The sequence below is a fragment of the Ranitomeya variabilis genome, chromosome 4 (genome assembly GCF_051348905.1).
Source record: "Ranitomeya variabilis isolate aRanVar5 chromosome 4, aRanVar5.hap1, whole genome shotgun sequence".
Taxonomy (NCBI): Eukaryota; Metazoa; Chordata; class Amphibia; order Anura; family Dendrobatidae; genus Ranitomeya; species Ranitomeya variabilis.
In genome coordinates this window covers 746,158,516-746,176,160 of record NC_135235.1, presented here as the reverse complement: position 1 = coordinate 746,176,160, position 17,645 = coordinate 746,158,516, and the positions used below count along the sequence as shown (strand labels likewise).

Here is a 17,645-nt window from a genome sequence, read left to right as displayed (position 1 = left end):
GTTTATGGTTGTGGCCAAAAAGTTCAATTTTGGTCTTGTCACTCCAAATTACCTTGTTCCAGAAGTTTTGAGGCTTGTCTCTGTGCTCTTTTGCGTATTGTAGGAGAGATGCTTTGTGGCATTTGCGCAGCAATGGCTTTCTTCTGGCGACTTGACTATGCAGCCCATTTTTCTTCAAGTGCCTCCTTATTGTGCATCTTCAAATAGCCACACTGTTAGATTTCAGAGAGTCCTGTATTTCAGCTGACATTTGTGGGTTTTTCTTTGCATCCCGAACAATTTTCCTGGCAGTTGTGGACGACATTTTTGTTGGTCTTCCTGACTGTGGTTTTGTTTTTACAGAGCCCCTTATTTTCCATTTGTTAATCACAGTTTGAAGGCTGCTGACTGGCTTTATCAATTCCTTGGATATCTTTTTGTATCCTTTTCTTGTTTTATGCAGTTCAGCTACCTTTTTCCTTAGATCCCTTGACAATTCTTTGCTTTCCCCATGACTCACAATCCAGAAACATCAGTGGCTGGATGAAAGATGCAAGAGTCTGTCTGGGTTCCAGAAACTCACTCAGCTTTTATACACACACACTGATTACAAGCAAACAGGTCACAGGTGAGGATGTCACCTTTAGTAGCCATTCAAACCCATTTGTGTCAACTTCTGTGCATGTTATCAGGCCGATATCACCAGGGCATGTAAACTTTTGATCAGGGTCATTTGGATGTTTTGGGTTCTCATGATTTAAAAAGAGAAAACACAGTAGTTTGACAATAAATGGCTTCACCCAACCACTAACCATTTTCGGTGGAGGAAGCCTGAAGATATGAGGTTGTTTTACAGCCATAGGCATTGGATACTTGACCAGGATCGATGGTGGTCTCAATGCTGAGCTATATGTTAGTATCCTACAAGACAAGTTACTTCCTACACTCGAGTACTATGGGTATGAAAAGGAGGAGATAGTGCTCCAGCACGACAACGACAAAGCATATGCCGAGATTGGAGAAAAAATGGTTCAATGACAATGAACTAAAGGTGCTGGATTGTCTCCACAGTCCGCAGACCTCAACCCAATCCAACACTTGTAGGGTAGGTGAAGAAAAGCTGTACACAGACCCAAGTGAGGAGACCAGTATGCACCAACATGGGGAATGTGTAGAAGAGACCTGAGATTAGATTTCGGTTGAGACATACTTGAATCTGATCAAGAGCTGCCCAGAAGGATTCAGGCCGTGTTGAAAATCAAAAGGTGGATTTACAAAATACTAAGAAAATTATAAAAATTAAAATTTATATTTTTAGGACTAAAACAGTAACAATGCAGTGACATGACAAGAGTCTGCATAACTAATCATATGCTAAATAGTTGCAAGTTAAATTGATGTATGAGATAGTCAAGATGAGTGTCTATAAAATGATGGTAGTTTCATGTTCGGAACAGTAGTGGATAATGAGTTATGGCACCTGCAAGTAAAAAATTCAAAACATTGTTACTCTTTTGCTCATCAGTCTATATACAGCTCTGGCAAAAATTAAGAGACCACCACATCAAAACCCTGTCATGGCCAGCCCAATCTCCAGACCTGAACCCCAATGAAAACCTTTGGAATGTAATCAAGAGGATGATAGATAGTCACAAGCCATCAAACAAAGAAGAACTGCTTACATTTTTGCGCCAGAAGCAGTGTGAAAGACTGATGGAAAGCATGCCAAGACGCATGAAAGCTGTGATTAAAAATCATGGTTATTCTACAAAATATTGATTTCTGAACTCTTTCTGAGTTAAAACATTAGTATTGTTGTTTCTAAATGATTATGAACTTGTTTTCTTTGCATTATTTGCGGTCTGAAAGCACGGTTTGTTTGTTTTAATTTTGACCATTTTTATTTTTCAGAAAAAAAATACAAAATTTATTGCTTGGAACTTTGGAGACATGTTGTCAGAAGTTTATAGAATAAAAGAACAATTTACATTTTACTCCAAAAATATACCTATAAAGAGAAAAATCAGACAAACTGAACATTTTGCAGTGGTCTCTCAATTTTTGCCAGAGCTGTTAACAGTATGAGGGACATATATACTAGGATTGAGTATATATATATATATATATATATATATATATATATATATATATATATATATATATATATATATATATATATATATATATATATATATATATATATATATATATATATATATATATATATCAGAATGGGGGGGCGGTCAAAATGTTGCACTGGGGCCCATCAGGCTCTAGTTACGCCACTATGTGAGGGACCATCATACTGAGTGGAGGGTTGTGGGGGCCGTTATACTGTATGGAGAGCTGTCTGGCAATCACAGTTGGGGCATCATAATGTGTTGGGGTCACCATACTTTGCCTGTGGAGATTTGAGGGAGGTACTGTAGGTTCATCATACCGTGTGCCGTATTGAGGCACTGAAAGGGCAATCTAGGGGCTTCGATAGGAGGAATATTATTTTCTAAGTGCTTACAAAGTTAGTGAGATACACTCTTCTGTAAATCTGCCAATTTTTAACTTGGTTTTTTTTTTTTTGAGGGGGGGAGGAGGAGGGCCCAATTAGAAGTTCTGCTATGAGGCCACATGATTTTGATGTACGCCCCTGTACTAATGTCCTCCATAAGGTACCGTTACACTAAACGACTTACCAACGATCACGACCAGCGATATGACCTGGCCGTGATCGTTGGTAAGTCGTTGTGCGGTTGCTGGGGAGCTGTCACACAGACAGCTCTCTCCAGCGACCAACGATCAGGGGAATGACTTCGGCATCGTTGAAACTGTCTTCAACGATGCCGAAGTCCCCGGGTAACCAGGGTAAACATCGGGTTACTAAGTGAAGGGCCGCGCTTAGTAACCTGATATTTACCCTGGTTACCATTGTAAAAGTTTTTTAAAAAAAAAAGTACATACTCACATTCCGAGGTCTGTCACGTCCCCCGCCGTCAGCTTCCCGCACTGACTGTGTCAGCACCGGCCGTAAAGTAGAGCACAGCGTGACGTCACCCCTGTGCTCTGCTTTACGGCCGGTGCTGACAGTCAGTGCAGGGAAGCTGACAGACCTCGGAATGTGAGTATGTACTGTTTTGTTTTTTTTTACTTTTACAATGGTAACCAGGGTAAATGTCAGGTTACTAAGCGCAGCCCTGTGCGTAGTAACCCGATATTTACCCTGGTTACAAGTGAACACATCGCTGGATCGGCGTCACACACGCCGATCCAGCGATGACAGCGGGTGATCAGCGTCCAAAAAAAGGTCCTGATCATTCCCTACGACCAACGATCTCCCAGCAGGGGCCTGATCGTTGGTCGCTGTCACACATAACGAGATCGCTATCGGGATCCTTGCTACATCACCAAAAAGCGTGACGTTGCAACGATATCGTTAACGAAATCGTTATGTGTGAAGGTACCTATAATCCAAGCCTCCCAATTCTGTCTTCAAGGCTTCTCTCATGCTGCACCAGTTTTCTGGAATGCGCTACCTCTGACGATCCCACCAATACCTAGCCCCCATGTTTTTAAGAGTGCTTTATAAACACATCTCTTTAGACAGGTCATCTCAGTTCACTAACCTAACACTACCCTGTCCCCTCCTTCTAAATTCTACTCAGAATCTGGTCCCTCCTATTCATCAGTGCCCACATTCTCCTTACACCCAACAGCACTTGACAACTGTACTTAGACAGATCCAGGATGGTGACGGATCATGCAGCTTTATATCATAACCCCTGTTCATTATAATGATGGCTAGTCCATACATGACAAGTACTTTCTATGTATTGTGTTCTCGTACTTTGCTTACAGACAATGTCCATGTGCTATCCAATTTTAACATGGACAGCACTTGTATGGATAATGCGTTCATCTGAACGAGGCATATGACTGACAGCCCGCTGAAGAAGCCCATGCGAAACGCGCGTTGGGGCAGTGTGTGCAGCATTACAGGACAGCCATGGGTAAGGGCAATTACTATGTGTGATTCTCGTGCTGCTATAGTCAGCGCTTATATGTTTGAATACTATGACTTTACAGTAGATATTGCTATATTTGCGCTGACATAGTAACAGGAGTCTCACTGATTTTTCTGGATATAATTGATACACTGTCACTTTACTTATTTTATGGGTCTGGTTATTAGGCTCTAATAATTAGGCTGTTCCTGTGGTGTTGCACGTGATTTTTTCTTGTTGCTCCTGATTCCTTGCCTCTAAAAACTTTGTCACTGATATGGTTGTTATTGTTGTTGAAGTGCCTTTTATGTATTAAGCTAAAAAAAAATACTTTTCCTTTTATCTTTTTGGTGGATTGTTTTACTCCATTCTTGCATGTTTACAATCTGGCCTTAGTATTTCCATGGCTATTGCCTTTGGTGGTCCGGTTACATAGGTCTAGGGCCACGTGATATATGATGTGTTCTGTCCTAAAGATTTTGTATTATAGATATATCAATACTGTCTAATTATTAAAATGTGCCAGATATATCAAATTATCTAATTTTCCCAAGTTGTTTGATAAATCTGCTGCATTTTCAGACTTTGTAGTCTAAGGTAACACCACTTATTTGTTGCCCTGCAACGTTTGCAGCCCTACCTGTACGGTCGCACCTTCACTGTGGTGACTGACTACAACCCTCTGCGCTGGCAACAAGCCATGTGTGGAACCAATGGAAGGTTGCTACACTGGAGCCTTGCCTTCCAACAGTACGACTTTACTGTGAAACACAAAAAGGGCAGCAAGCATGGCAATACAGATGGGTTGTCCCACTGGGGCGAACCTGCCGAGGTGCGCATGGAGGAGTACCGTGAGGTTCTGCTTTCGTAGCAGTCCAAAAAGGGGAGGTGTGAGGAAATAGAAGTTCTGATTACTTCAATTAGACATACAGGGCTCTCAGCTGCAGCTTCCTATGCCTGCCAGCACAAGGCTGGAATTCTAAGCCACTCTTTCTCCCTCCCCCCTGCTATACAGCCGTAATGTGAGACGAGCCTGCCAGCTTCATTGAAGAATTTATATGGCCCTGTGCTGCAAAAGCCATCTCTCCCTAAATCCCTCATTCCCCACTCCAGTCTAATACCAGCCAAAACTGGTACAGCCTGCTCCAGAAAGCATGGGACTCTATTGTTCTTTTAAAGTTATGTATACTGGCACCGATCCGGGCTAGAGATATAAGGATTATATATTCCGGATGTCCATCGAGAGATCTATAGCTCCCTGAAATCACTAGGAGCTATCCCCAACGAGTTGCAAGGAGCGGATTTCTCTGTAAGCGGGTCATGTATCTATGCCGTGTTTATACTTAAAAGAACCCCCCTGATGTGGTAAACATCCTGATCATGGTGTCGTTCTCATACGAGGTTCATCCAGCGAGTTATGTATAGAAATGGTTTGTCATAACTGTAAGAAAGGGGAGGATTCAGCCTCTGAGTGAGGTCACCACATTGGGAGTGTCTTGGTTTTGGCACGTAGATAACTGAGTGAACCCTCAGTCTTCACTAGTCTTTGTCCTGAGTCTAGCTGTGAGACAGATGTGTGATATGCATCTAGATGTGTGCCCAGCCCCCACAGCACACGGTCAGCCATGAGATGAAATGATATGAACGAAATGTAAGTGTTGTTCATCTTTAATCTCATTTTATTTGTAATTGTACTGGACATACGATTTGTCTACTTTTATATTATCCTTTTACCTTTTGTAAACACTGCCTACCTTTTTTGGAGTAAAATATAAAATTACTGGCTTTGTCTCTCCTTGCTCTATAATGAACTGTCACGTCCTCTGAAGTGAATTACACTACTAATTTGGGTTGGCTCCGGACCCGTTACTACGTAAGAAATCAGAGCTGGTGGCAGCGGATTTGTCCTGTGCGTTTGGGAGGCTTTGTAGCGACTGGCGGCGTTAATAATTATTGCTCTTGCCTGAGTGGGAGTAGTTATATCGCTCTCGCTGCAGTGTGCCTATTAGCCAGTACAAAATAAGGCAGCCTTTCTGGCGACTAATTATCCTGGGTGCAGTACCCAGTCTGACCTGAGGGTAAGGGGGGGCGCCAGAGAGCTGCAAGTACCAAACCGGAACTGGGAAGTGGGATATAGATAAATCCCCTTCAGAAAGGAACCAGGGGCAACCAAACAATACCGGTTCATGACAAATTGGTGTGAGGGGTGGGGAAGATAAGGGTATCCTCCTCGTGAACCGTGACAAAGGGTATTTGCTTACTTTGTTTTTATCTTGGGTTTTGAAATTTAGACATATGGTAAGATTTTAATACTAGAGGTTAAGATTGTCCAGAATAGGGTCACCATGACGTGGTTGGATGACTTTTATGGGTTTTTCAATCAAAATTATGTTAACTAAGCACCCTATATTGTTTTCATGCACTATTGCTAATTATTTACTTACGGAAGGGTATTTGCTTAGGCTGGGTTCACATTACATTTTAAAAGTCCGTTAGATGGACTGCATTACACCGTGGCATAACGTGGCAAAAAGCAGAGCTCATGGACACTAACAACGATCACATCTTGAAATCTAATCCTACACTACCTTTTGAGTGATCAAGACTGATGATATTCATGTCAGTTTTGATGAATCGGACATATTTGAAAAGTGTACGCTTTACCTCAAATTTTCACCAGTTTGGAATGATGAGTAAGATTTCTGGTGAATTAGACAAGCTGTGGCATCACGCTCGAGGGTTACAGCCCATCTTGGTGCATTTGGACAAAACTGCTGTAGAAACAACCAAAGTTGCTAAATTTTTTAACAACTCCACGATGTGCAAAAATTAAATTTTCAAAATGATTTACAACATAATTATGTCATAATCGCTGTTATGAATCACACCCATAATGCACCCTTGGGCATTGTGCCATTAAATCAAGAAGAATGCCCAGAGGTTACTAACCTCCTCTTTCCAATTTTACAAAAAAATGTACGGTAAAAAAACAAACAAACAACATTTTCAAATGGAAACGGTTTCCGTAAATTCTCATTCTTTGGGGACTGTTTGAGGTTTTTCTTTGTAATATTCTTTGTGTTTTTCCCACACCTGCATTCCTCGTTCTATGATTTACATATGTAGTAGTCATCCATTAAAAACTGATCCAGGAAACAAATGGATCAAGCAGCATTCAGGTTTTTTTAGCCAGCAAAAAATTAAAAAAAAATTGGGCAGACACAGCTCATCAGTAAAACAGGATAAAATTGATAACACAGTTATACAATAAAATCTGCTACAACCCCGTTAAAACACACCATAAATTTCCATGCATCGAAAAATAAAAATGATATTGGTCCTTGCATCAGAAGGACTGGTTTTATTGTACGGAAACAGAAAAACAAAAAACAAACTTTCTCTGTGTGAGCTCTTTAATGTTTATTAAGTTGTAATGTGTGGGTAAAATATATCCAACATGCCAAATATAATTATGGCTGAACACTTAGATGAGATTTTTGATGGTTGGTAAGGCATAATCTCTTAATAAAACATTTTTTGCTTTCTGATCATGAAAATTGCTTCTTCTCTGTGTGATGTCTTTGATGTTTAACAAGATTTATTTTAGCCCTATAACATTTCTCACATTCTGAACATGAATATGGCTTCTCCCCGGTGTGGCTTCTCTGATGCATAACCAGAGATGATTTACGGCTAAAGGATTTGCTACATTCTAAACATGAAAATGGTTTTTCCCCTGTGTGAATTCTCTGATGTATAACAAGAGTTGATCTCCGCCTAAAACATTTTCCACAATCTAAACATGAATGTGGCTTTTCCCCCGTGTGATTTATTTGATGCCTAACAAGGTGTGATCTCGAATTAAAACATTTCCCACACTCTGAGCATGAATTAGGCTTTTCCCCTGGGTGTATTCTCTGATGTATAAAAAGATCTGACCTCCATTTAAAAGATGCCCCACATTCTGAACATAAAAATGAAGATAACTTATGCTTGGTGTGAATTTGATGATGTCTTACAAGATTTGATTTTCGGGTAAAATATTTTCCACATTCTGAACATGAATATGGCTTCTCCCCTGTGTGACTTCTTTGATGTAGAACAAGATTTATTCTAGCGCTATAGCATTTCCCACATTCTGAACATGAATATGGTTTCTCCCCTGTGTGGCTTCTTTGATGTATAACAAAAGATGGTTTATGGCTAAAACATTTGCCACATTCTTTACATGAAAATGGCTTTTCCCCAGTATGAATTCTCTGATGTATATCAAGAGTTACTTTTTGCTTAAAACTTTTTCCGCACTCTAAACAGGAGTATGGCTTCTCCCCTGTGTGAGTTTTTTGATGCCTAACAAGGTATGATCTCCAATTAAAACATTTTCCACATTCTGAACATGAATATGGCTTCTCCACTGTGTGAATTCTTTGATGCATAACAAGATCTGATTTATAATTAAAACATTGCCCACATTTTGAACACGAAAATTGCTTCGCCCTTGTGAGACCTCTTCTCTTTTTCACACCCTTTATGTGATTTTTAGTTTGTTTAAGAGCCTGTAATGAATCAGAAGATAGGACCTGTTGATCAGATGATAGATCTTTGTTGTCGAGGATCATGGTATTCTCAGAATATGTATCTGGTGTGATACCATCAACTCCTGCTTTCAATTCTGAAGATATCAGATGTCTCTTTGAGTTCCTAGTGAAGACATCTACCAAAAATAAAACAGAGTTATTTTGTAATAATGTAACTGTAATTCTATATTGTTAAAGGGGCTGTCTCCTTTCAGAAAAGCCTGACGCCTGATCATTGGGTGCAGATTGTTTTTTAGAGTTACTCACCATTCCTGGGACCACTTGTGAGTCTCTGCTGCTGTTCATGGTTAGTGATGAGTGAGTATACTCGTTGCTCAGGATTTTCCAAGCATGCTCGGGGGGTCTCCGAGTATTTGTAAGTGCTCGGAAATTTAGTTTTTGTTGACGTAGCTGCATAATTTACAGCTGCTAGCCAGCATAAGTACATGTGGGGGTTGCCTTGTTGCTAGGGAATCCCCACATGTAATCAAGCTGGCTAACAGATGTTAATCATTCAGCTGGGGCGATGAAAACTAAATCTCCGAGCACTAAAAAAATACTCGGAGGACATCCGAGCGTGCTCGGAAATCTCGAGTAACGAGTATACTTGCTCATCACTATTCGTGGTGTATGATATTGGCTGTATCTCTAATGTCACATCGACAGCCTGGCAGACAGTCAGCTCAGTGACTCTGCCCGTATCGATGGCATGCCCCTTTAAGATCTGCTGCTCTCTCTGATCTCATTGATTGGCTGATCAGACACTGGGACCAGTAACAAAAACTCACTGGTGAACAAGGAGATGGGGAGTAGACCGTATTTCATTTTCATAAGTAACTACACCTGTGGTCTGGGATTTTCTAAAAGGGAGCAATCCCATTAAGATTTATGCTATATTTTATAACATTTCTACATAAAATAGCAAACACAAATGCCAAAAATAATCTCCATATAGTAGTAGAGTGAGAAATAATAAATCATGATACTAGGTCACCAGACTATTTGCTTGCAGTTTTCCCTTAACACTTGGTCATTAAATGGTTATTAACAGAATTGTATTATTTTTCACAAAGAATCGAAAATGCATACTTATTGTTAATATATAGACTAAGCCCAAAATATTATTTTTTCTGTATCATACCTTTGTTTCCTTTTTCAGCTCTATCTGCCCCTCAATGCATCCAGGTTCAACAAACTGAATGGGTGGTCCTATCCTTATTTGCTTAAACTACATTTCCTGGTAGCAGTTGCTTCTCCTTTGTACTCTGGACTAGTCTGAGTAAGGCCTCTTTCACACTTCAGTCTTTTTGTTTCCGTCAAAATCCGTCATTTTGTGAAAAAAATGGATCCAGCGACTTTGCCCGCTTGATCCGTCTTTTTCTCATAGACTTGTATTAGCGACGGATTACGACGGATGGCCTCACGTTTCGTCCGTCGTGCGCTGCATCCGTCGGAATTTGTTCATTCGATGTCGGGAGAAGACTTACAAAGAAACGTTTTTTGTCTGCGTCGAAAAGTCGGCCAGCGACGGATCCAGCGGCGTCTGTCGTTGGCTAGAATGGAAGCCTATGGGCGCAGGATCCGTTGCTGTCTGTCAAAAGATGAAATCCAGCGACGGATTCCGGTTTTTTTAAACTGAGCATGCCTGGAAGAATTTCTATTCCTTTAATTTAACCCATTTTTCCATTCAGGGACTCTCTCTCTCTATCAGTTTATTATAATCTGCACAGGATCCGTCTTTTCAACACTTTGACGGATTGTGACTGATTCTAAAAAACTGATGTTTGAAAGAGGCCTTATAATCAAGCTAATATAAGTGTAGAATTCACCTTGTGCTTCCATGCACTCTCTGCTCCTGTAGAGTACCCCATCTTCTAAGTTATATGCAGTCGAAAATTGTACCACTGACTAATGAAGATTAGTTGAGCTGTGTTTATTGCTTGCTGCTGAGAAAACAGTGATGTGAAACTTCAAATACCCTTCTGTTGAAATACTGCAGGATGGGGCTGTATACAGGGGACAGAAAACATACATACTGCAGGAGATGACTGTGTACAGGGGGCTGAAAGAAGAGATACTATATTTTTCATTTTATAAGACACACTTTTTCCAGAGTTGCGTGTTATAATCCAAATGTAGCTTACCAGAGGGGCAGATGTGGTGGAACGGGGTCACAGAAAGCAAGGTTGCTGCTGCAGGAGTGGGGCTATGCTGCAGTCACTGGGTTGGTAGGAGGGGGTGCCCTGGCGGTATGAGGCTACAAGCCCTGGGCTTTCAGAAAATGTGAGCGGTAAATGAAGTCCCCGCTCTTCCCATTGATTTCTATGCTGTGGCTTTGGGGGAATGGTCTCTGGATGCAGCGAATGCGCAGATTGAGGTATCAGCTCCCGAGATCTCAATTTGCGCATGCAAGGAAATCAATAGGGAGTATGAGGAATCTGCTTACCACTGATATTTTCTGAAAGCCCAGGGCCCGCAGCCTCATACCGCCAGGACATGCACCTCCTTTCAACCCGTGGACCACAGCATCGCCCCACTCCAGCAGCAGCAACCCTGCCTTCTGTGACTTCACTCCACCACATCTGCCCCTCCCGGTAAGCTACATTTCGATTATAAGACGCACCTCCAGATTTGAGGGTAAAAAATGTGTCGTATAATATGAAAAATACGGCATCTCTTATTTCAGCCCCTGTACACATTTTCTGCAGTAGGTACCTTTTCTGTCCCCTGTATACAGCCCATCCTGCAGTACATCAACAAAGCAGTATTTCAAGTTTCACATCACTGTTATCTCAGCAGCAAGTAAGAAACACAGCTCAACTGATCTCCATTAGTAAGTGGCACAATTTTGGACTACATATAATTTATTAAATAACTGATTATTTATGGGGAGAAACGGAAACAGCTCATAGACGAGCAGAACATATAGTGTAACTTTATTCTGTAAGTTAATATAAATAAGGTGATGCCAAATTTATATAGTTTTACTTTTTTATTACTCTTGTGTCAACAGATTTCAAAAGTCTTCCTTTCTGTCAATGGATCTGTGTGAGCAGATGTGTAACAATCGCAGTCGCAGAGGGTTTGACCGCGACCAGACCCATGGCAGTGGGAGTTCACCAGGTACAGCAGGACACTGTTTACAGGTTGAAACAGAGACGTCAGGTTGGTAGCGCCTGGGACCGTTGCAGCTAATCACTGAGCTCCACCGCTTGTGCTGACTAAATCGGCATCAGTGCTGAGCTCAGTGATTGCCTGTTTGTTAGGCTTCTTTTACACTTATCGTGCTTTTTGCGGGCAGGTATTGTCGCATTTTTTACGGTCTGCCACAATAACAGAACGCAAAAAACTTGCAGATCGCAGGTTTTTGGGTTTCCAATACTATGGCAAAAGTGTTGGAAAAAAAAACGGCGGTCCGCAAAGGCGGAAGTCACGGTGCGCTGCAAAAACAAGCTTCGGTTGTTTTTGCAGCCCCGTTGATTTTCAATGGGGGCCATATCCGTAAGCCATGAAAAATATCGAGCAGGTAAATACGGCCCTCACGGCCACACGGCATACGGCGCTCTGTGGAATTATTGTGGCCTGTTTTTGCGGCCCCATAGAAATCTATCGGGGACGCAAAAACGGGACGCAAAACCACGCTAAGTGTAAAAGAAGCCTAAGGTAATCCCTGCAGGTGTTATGGCTGTTGAACAGCCACGGGGACTTAAACATATTTTTCGAGTATGCCAAAGACATTCAGCACTCGAGCATGGTCGGATAACACCACATCCAAACACGGTCGCTCCTCACTAAGAAACAACAGACAAAAACTTGAAAAGCCGTCACATTAAGGTTGCCTAAGTGGAAGAATTCTTCAGAAAACCATGAATATACCGATAACAAATCCTGAGAGGACAGAACTTATCAAATGTAACACAAAATTATTTCAGGCACTGAGAAGAATCTGTGACTTCTCTGCATTTAGTGGTTACTACTCACCTGGGTAGTCATATGTAGGAATCTCCTCTTTACACCACTCATCACCCCTCACATATGTCTCTGTAGTATTAATATGGGTCAGATCTTCACCCTGAAACAAATATTGTAAAAGTCACCAACAGATGGAGAAGTCACATCTATGATCAGCTCTAATCCTGCCATCTCCACCGATCTCATTACACAAGTATAAAACATATAATACTGGTGGGTAAAACAAGACTGAGCACAAGACCTTCACAGCCGTCTACACATCATAGGGGAGATCTCATGACACCTTCTCTCCATCTACCTGATGATCCTGAGGAACACTAGGATCTTCCTGTTTACAATCCTGTGGAAGAAGAGGACGGGGACATCTCTCTGGTGTTGTCCTCTTACTGGATAGATCTGGAGGAAACACATACAGGGAGTGAATTCATTCTTTACATACAGATAATTATAGGCCGTGTGTATTTAGTCCTGTCTATTACCTGGTGATGTGAGGGGCTGGGGAACCTCCATCATGACGTCCTTGTACAGATCTTTGTGTCCTTCTAAATACTCCCACTCCTCCATGGAGAAATAGACAGAGACATCCTGACACCTTATAGGAACCTGACACATACATGATACCGTCATCCCCCCGATCCCTTCATAGCGTTACTATATAATGTCCCAGCATTCCCAGCAGTGTCACCTCTCCAGTCAGCAGCTCAATCATCTTGTAGGCGAGTTCTAGGATCTTCTGGTCATTGATGTCCTCATGTATCAGGTGAGGTGGAGGCCTTGTGATTGGGCTCAGGGGTCTTCCCCATCCCTCAGACACAGGGTCCAGACAGCGCTCACTAGAGGTCTTCTTCACCACTGTGTAATTCTGGTTATGGAGAGACAAATTAATAAATCTCACTACAGACATTTCCAGAGTCCTCACCTCTCCAGTTCTGTCCATCTGTTATTCCCATAGATAAGAATAATGTAATGTGACGTCATCAGAATCTCTCACCTCTCCAGTAAGCCGGAAGAGGATCTCTAGGGTGAGGTGTAATATCCTCTCCGCCATCTTGTCTCTGTCCTTATCCATCCATGATGGGTCTAGGTACATTTTGTAGAAGACATCAGCTAAAAATTTAGCGTTTATCAGGAACCTAAATAGAAAGAAGATGACAAAATCATACAAGGCAGGTTAAAAATACAAAACACTACTGGAGCGGTGATACTTGTATAACCTGGTAAAGCACCTTATAAATCTAAAGTTCGGGCACAAAGTGCCTTTGTCTTATCAGTTGGGTCACAAAAGATTTAGATTGTGAAAAATTCAGATCATGGAGATAATGAATAATATGGGGGTCTCAAGGTACAAACATCAAAGGACTTTTCACAGCAAATAGGAATGGAATACGGATTCTGAGGACTGACTCTGGACGATGCCAGAAGGTGAAACTAGTTCAATATCCTGAAGCTTGCCTCCATTGTGATTCATACGCAAGTGGGTAAGAAGAAGACGCCATGTTCAGAAAGAGTAAAGAGTATTTAATTCATATCTGTTTTTAGATAGAAATCTCATTTTATCCTTATGGCCGGTTTGTGTCTCGGTTTCCTGGAGGTTTTAACTCAAGGCCATCACAGGGCATTGGGGAGGTCTGTCCACTAGGGGAACCTGTACAAGTCTATAGGGATACAGTTAGCATCTTTCAGGTTAAGATATAGGTAAAATCTTGGGATTTGTTCACACAATGGAAGGGGACAGAACAGGTAAAAGGGGGAAGCATTTCCTAGTTGGGGGGAAGTGTAAGACAGTGTTAGGGAGTGAAAGGTTCAAGGTCAGTGGATGCATGTACTACAAAGAGGCCTATCAGTTTGAAGCCTCCTAACAGTATGAGGACACATCTGAAGTTTCACACAGATCCCGGGGTGGTTCAGGGCCTAGAGCCCAGAAGAGGCATCAGATTCCATGTCTCTCTCCCTTAAGTGGAAGAGGTTGTTTGGGTCACAGCGAAGGGGAAAGATAGCTTTCCTCAGAGAAGATGTAATTCCAGATAGGAAACCCCTGAAAACAACAGAAGCTGTTGAGGCAAGGGTACTTCGGGCAGAACAGAGGTAAGATCTGGCAGCGTTCTGGGCAAAGGGAACATCAATCAGAAGGGACTCTGTCTCATACTGTATGCCGCCGCCGAATGTATCCAAATCGCACAGTAAAAATTAACCTGTTGAACCGGACCAAATGACTCCTGGTGTTTGTGTTACTGATACTGGTCCCAAGGACAGGGAGGTAACAAGGGCTCCCGAACGATGAGTGAGAACATTACAAATCCCACAGCACAACACACATATGTCAGATTCCCGATTAGAAGAGGGGTTCCAGGGTGAAGAGAAGTCAGAACCGGCCCACCGCATCGGCCCTGTGCCCCCTTCACATATATACCATTAAGCAAGTGTTATCACCTGAGTGACGTGTTTTAATGCCAGCCATTATTGAGCTTTATGCCACAGACTAAGGTTATGTTCACACAGTTTTTTAATGTTGGTTTTAACGCAGATTCGCTCCAACATCCACCAACCCCTAATATCAATATGCTTCCTATCAATTTCACTGCTGTCCATACAGTGATTTATTTTTCTGAATAGGCCTTTAAAACTGCGCAAAGGAAAAAAAACATTAACGTCATTTCAATTCGGATTCCTCATGGAATCTGCATCAGAACAAAAAAATTAAATAAAAGCATGAAAGAAAAAACTTAATGTACGAGTGTCAGAACTGAACAAAAATTAACGAAAAATTGCATAGATTTATCAGAGTTTTCCACCTAATAAAAAAAACATCTTTTGATCATACCCAAATCCATTCATGTCTAGTTTTTGGTGTTTTTTCAGTTTGCGTCTTATTATTTTAATTTGTTCCCTTTTTATGTCTATCTGATATGTGTTCCCCTGTTTTGTTTTTAAGTTTTTCAGGACTCCAAACTTTTCAGCCGATTCATCGAGTGTCACTTTTTGTACAGTTGTCCTCTATTCCTTTTCCCCTTCCTTTTATTTAAAGGGAATCTGTCACCTCATTTTTAGTATATAAGCTGCGGCCACCGCCATTAGGGGCTTATCTACAGCATTCTATAATGCTGTAGATAAGCCCCCAGATGTAACCTAAAAGATAAGAAAGACAAGTTAGATTATGCTCACTCAGGGGCGGTCTGGGTGCAGTCTGGTCCGAGTCTGGCGCATCTTCTTCATACGATGATGTCCTCTTCCTTGCTTCCTGTTGCGGCTCCTGCGCAGGCGTACTTTATCTGCCCTGCAGGGGCTGGGCTTCTCGGACCTCTCCCGGTATCTGCGCACTGCAGTACTTTGCTCTACCCTCAACAGGGCAGATAAAGTACACCTGCGCAGGAGTCGGGGCAGGAAGCAAGGAAGAGGATGTCATCACATGATGATGGGAGGCGCCAGACCCGGATCGCGATGCCCATCGGACCGGACCACATCGGGATCGCCCCCGGGTGAGCATAATCTATCTTGTTTTTCTTATCTTTCAGGTTACATCGGGGGGCTTATCTACAGCATTACAGAATCCTGTAGATAAGCCCCTAATCGCGGTGGCCGCAGCTTATATACTAAAAATGAGGTGACAGATTCCCTTTAATGATGAGTAGTGATGAGTGAATATACTCGCTACTCGAGATTTCCCGAGCACACTCGGGTGTCCTCCGAGTATTTGTTAAGTGCTTGGAGATTTAGTTTTCCTTGCAGCAGCTGAATGATTTACATCTGTTAGCCAGCTTGATTACATGTGGGGATTCCCTAGCAACCAAGCAACCCCCACATATACTTCTGCTGGCTAGTAGCTGTAAATCATTCAGCTGAGATGATGAAAACTAAATCTCCAAGCACTTACAAATACTCAGAGGATACCCGAGCATGCTCAGGAAATCTCGAGTAACGAGTATATTCGCTCATCACTGAAGATGAGTAATTTTAGTGGACCATGCAACTTTTTTTTTTTTATAGCTCTGACCCGAGCTACAGGTAGTCGAGACCAGCAAGGACAACGTCGGTCATGATGAATCAGATCCCATGTCTCCATTCTGGGGAATGAATGATGTGCTCGTAGTGTGAAATTACACCGACATTAGTGATGAGCGAGCATCCTTGGATAAGGCGTGTGCTAACCGAGTGTCTTAGACATGCTCGAAAAATATGTTCAACAGCCGGAACACATGTGGGGATTGCTTAACAGGCCATCCATGCATGTGTTGCGGTTGTCTAACAACTGCGAGACATGCAGCCACAAGGACTCGAACATAGTTTTTGAGCACACTGAAGTCGATCGGGCAGCACCTGAGCATGCTCGGAGAATGCCTTATTCGAGCATGCTCTCTCATCACTAACAGATATATTATTTGGGAATATTCACATTTCCAGTTCTGCGTTGACTTGTTGACCAGCTTATGAACAGGTCCGCAAAGAAAATGGACTGTCCACAGACGGCATCATCTGTGAGCCGTCTGTTATATACGGATCAGTTGCTAGGAGACTCTTAGAAATCGCCCATTTTTTGTAAGTGAAATGTACGTGAAAATTTTTTTTTATGGACGTGCAAGTGTGAATAAAGTCTAATCCTGACAGATAGTAATGAGGCATCTCGAGCACGTACCTCCACCTGCAGAGCCCCACACCTCATATAAGGCTGCTCTGTGTGCACAGGACCTGTGATGAGGTCACAGTCATGTGATCTGGGGAGGAGTATATAGAACAGCAGGGAGATTGTTATACGACAGGAGTTCTGTTGTGAACATTCAGTGGAGGGAAAGGACTGTAATCAAACAAAGCTCTTTCTCAGTCTACCTCAGGACGACAATGGAGCATTCACCCATAATCTTCCAGGAATGAAATCTATTCTATGTTCCCTCACTTTTTTTTTTTTAGCTCATCGTACTTCCTGTCTCACTCCCATGGGTTGATGGGAGATGTAGTTCTGTCTCCTGCCAATTTTGAGTATTTTTAAAAATGATGATCGAATATACTCGTTAGTTAAGATTTCCCGAGAACGCTCGGGTGTCCTCCGAGTATTTTTTAGTGGTCGGAGATTTAGTTTTCCTCACCGCATCTGAATGATTTACATCTGTTAGCCAGCTTGGTTACATGT

The 17,645-nt window shown here is 42.0% G+C and overlaps 1 protein-coding gene across 1 annotated transcript; it reads right to left on the bottom strand.

The window, feature by feature from the left end:
- Positions 1 to 7,272: 7,272 nt before the first annotated feature.
- LOC143768091 (uncharacterized) lies at positions 7,273 to 17,221 on the bottom strand. Its single transcript, XM_077256781.1, has 7 exons — positions 17,154 to 17,221; positions 13,515 to 13,656; positions 13,209 to 13,385; positions 13,003 to 13,126; positions 12,822 to 12,919; positions 12,533 to 12,623; positions 7,273 to 8,688 (listed from the first exon to the last, which is right to left on the bottom strand). Exons 2-7 carry the CDS (start codon positions 13,611 to 13,613, stop codon positions 7,523 to 7,525), a joined length of 1,755 nt encoding a protein of 584 aa, XP_077112896.1. The 5' UTR covers positions 13,614 to 13,656; positions 17,154 to 17,221; the 3' UTR covers positions 7,273 to 7,522.
- Between the last annotated feature and the right edge of the window lie 424 nt (positions 17,222 to 17,645).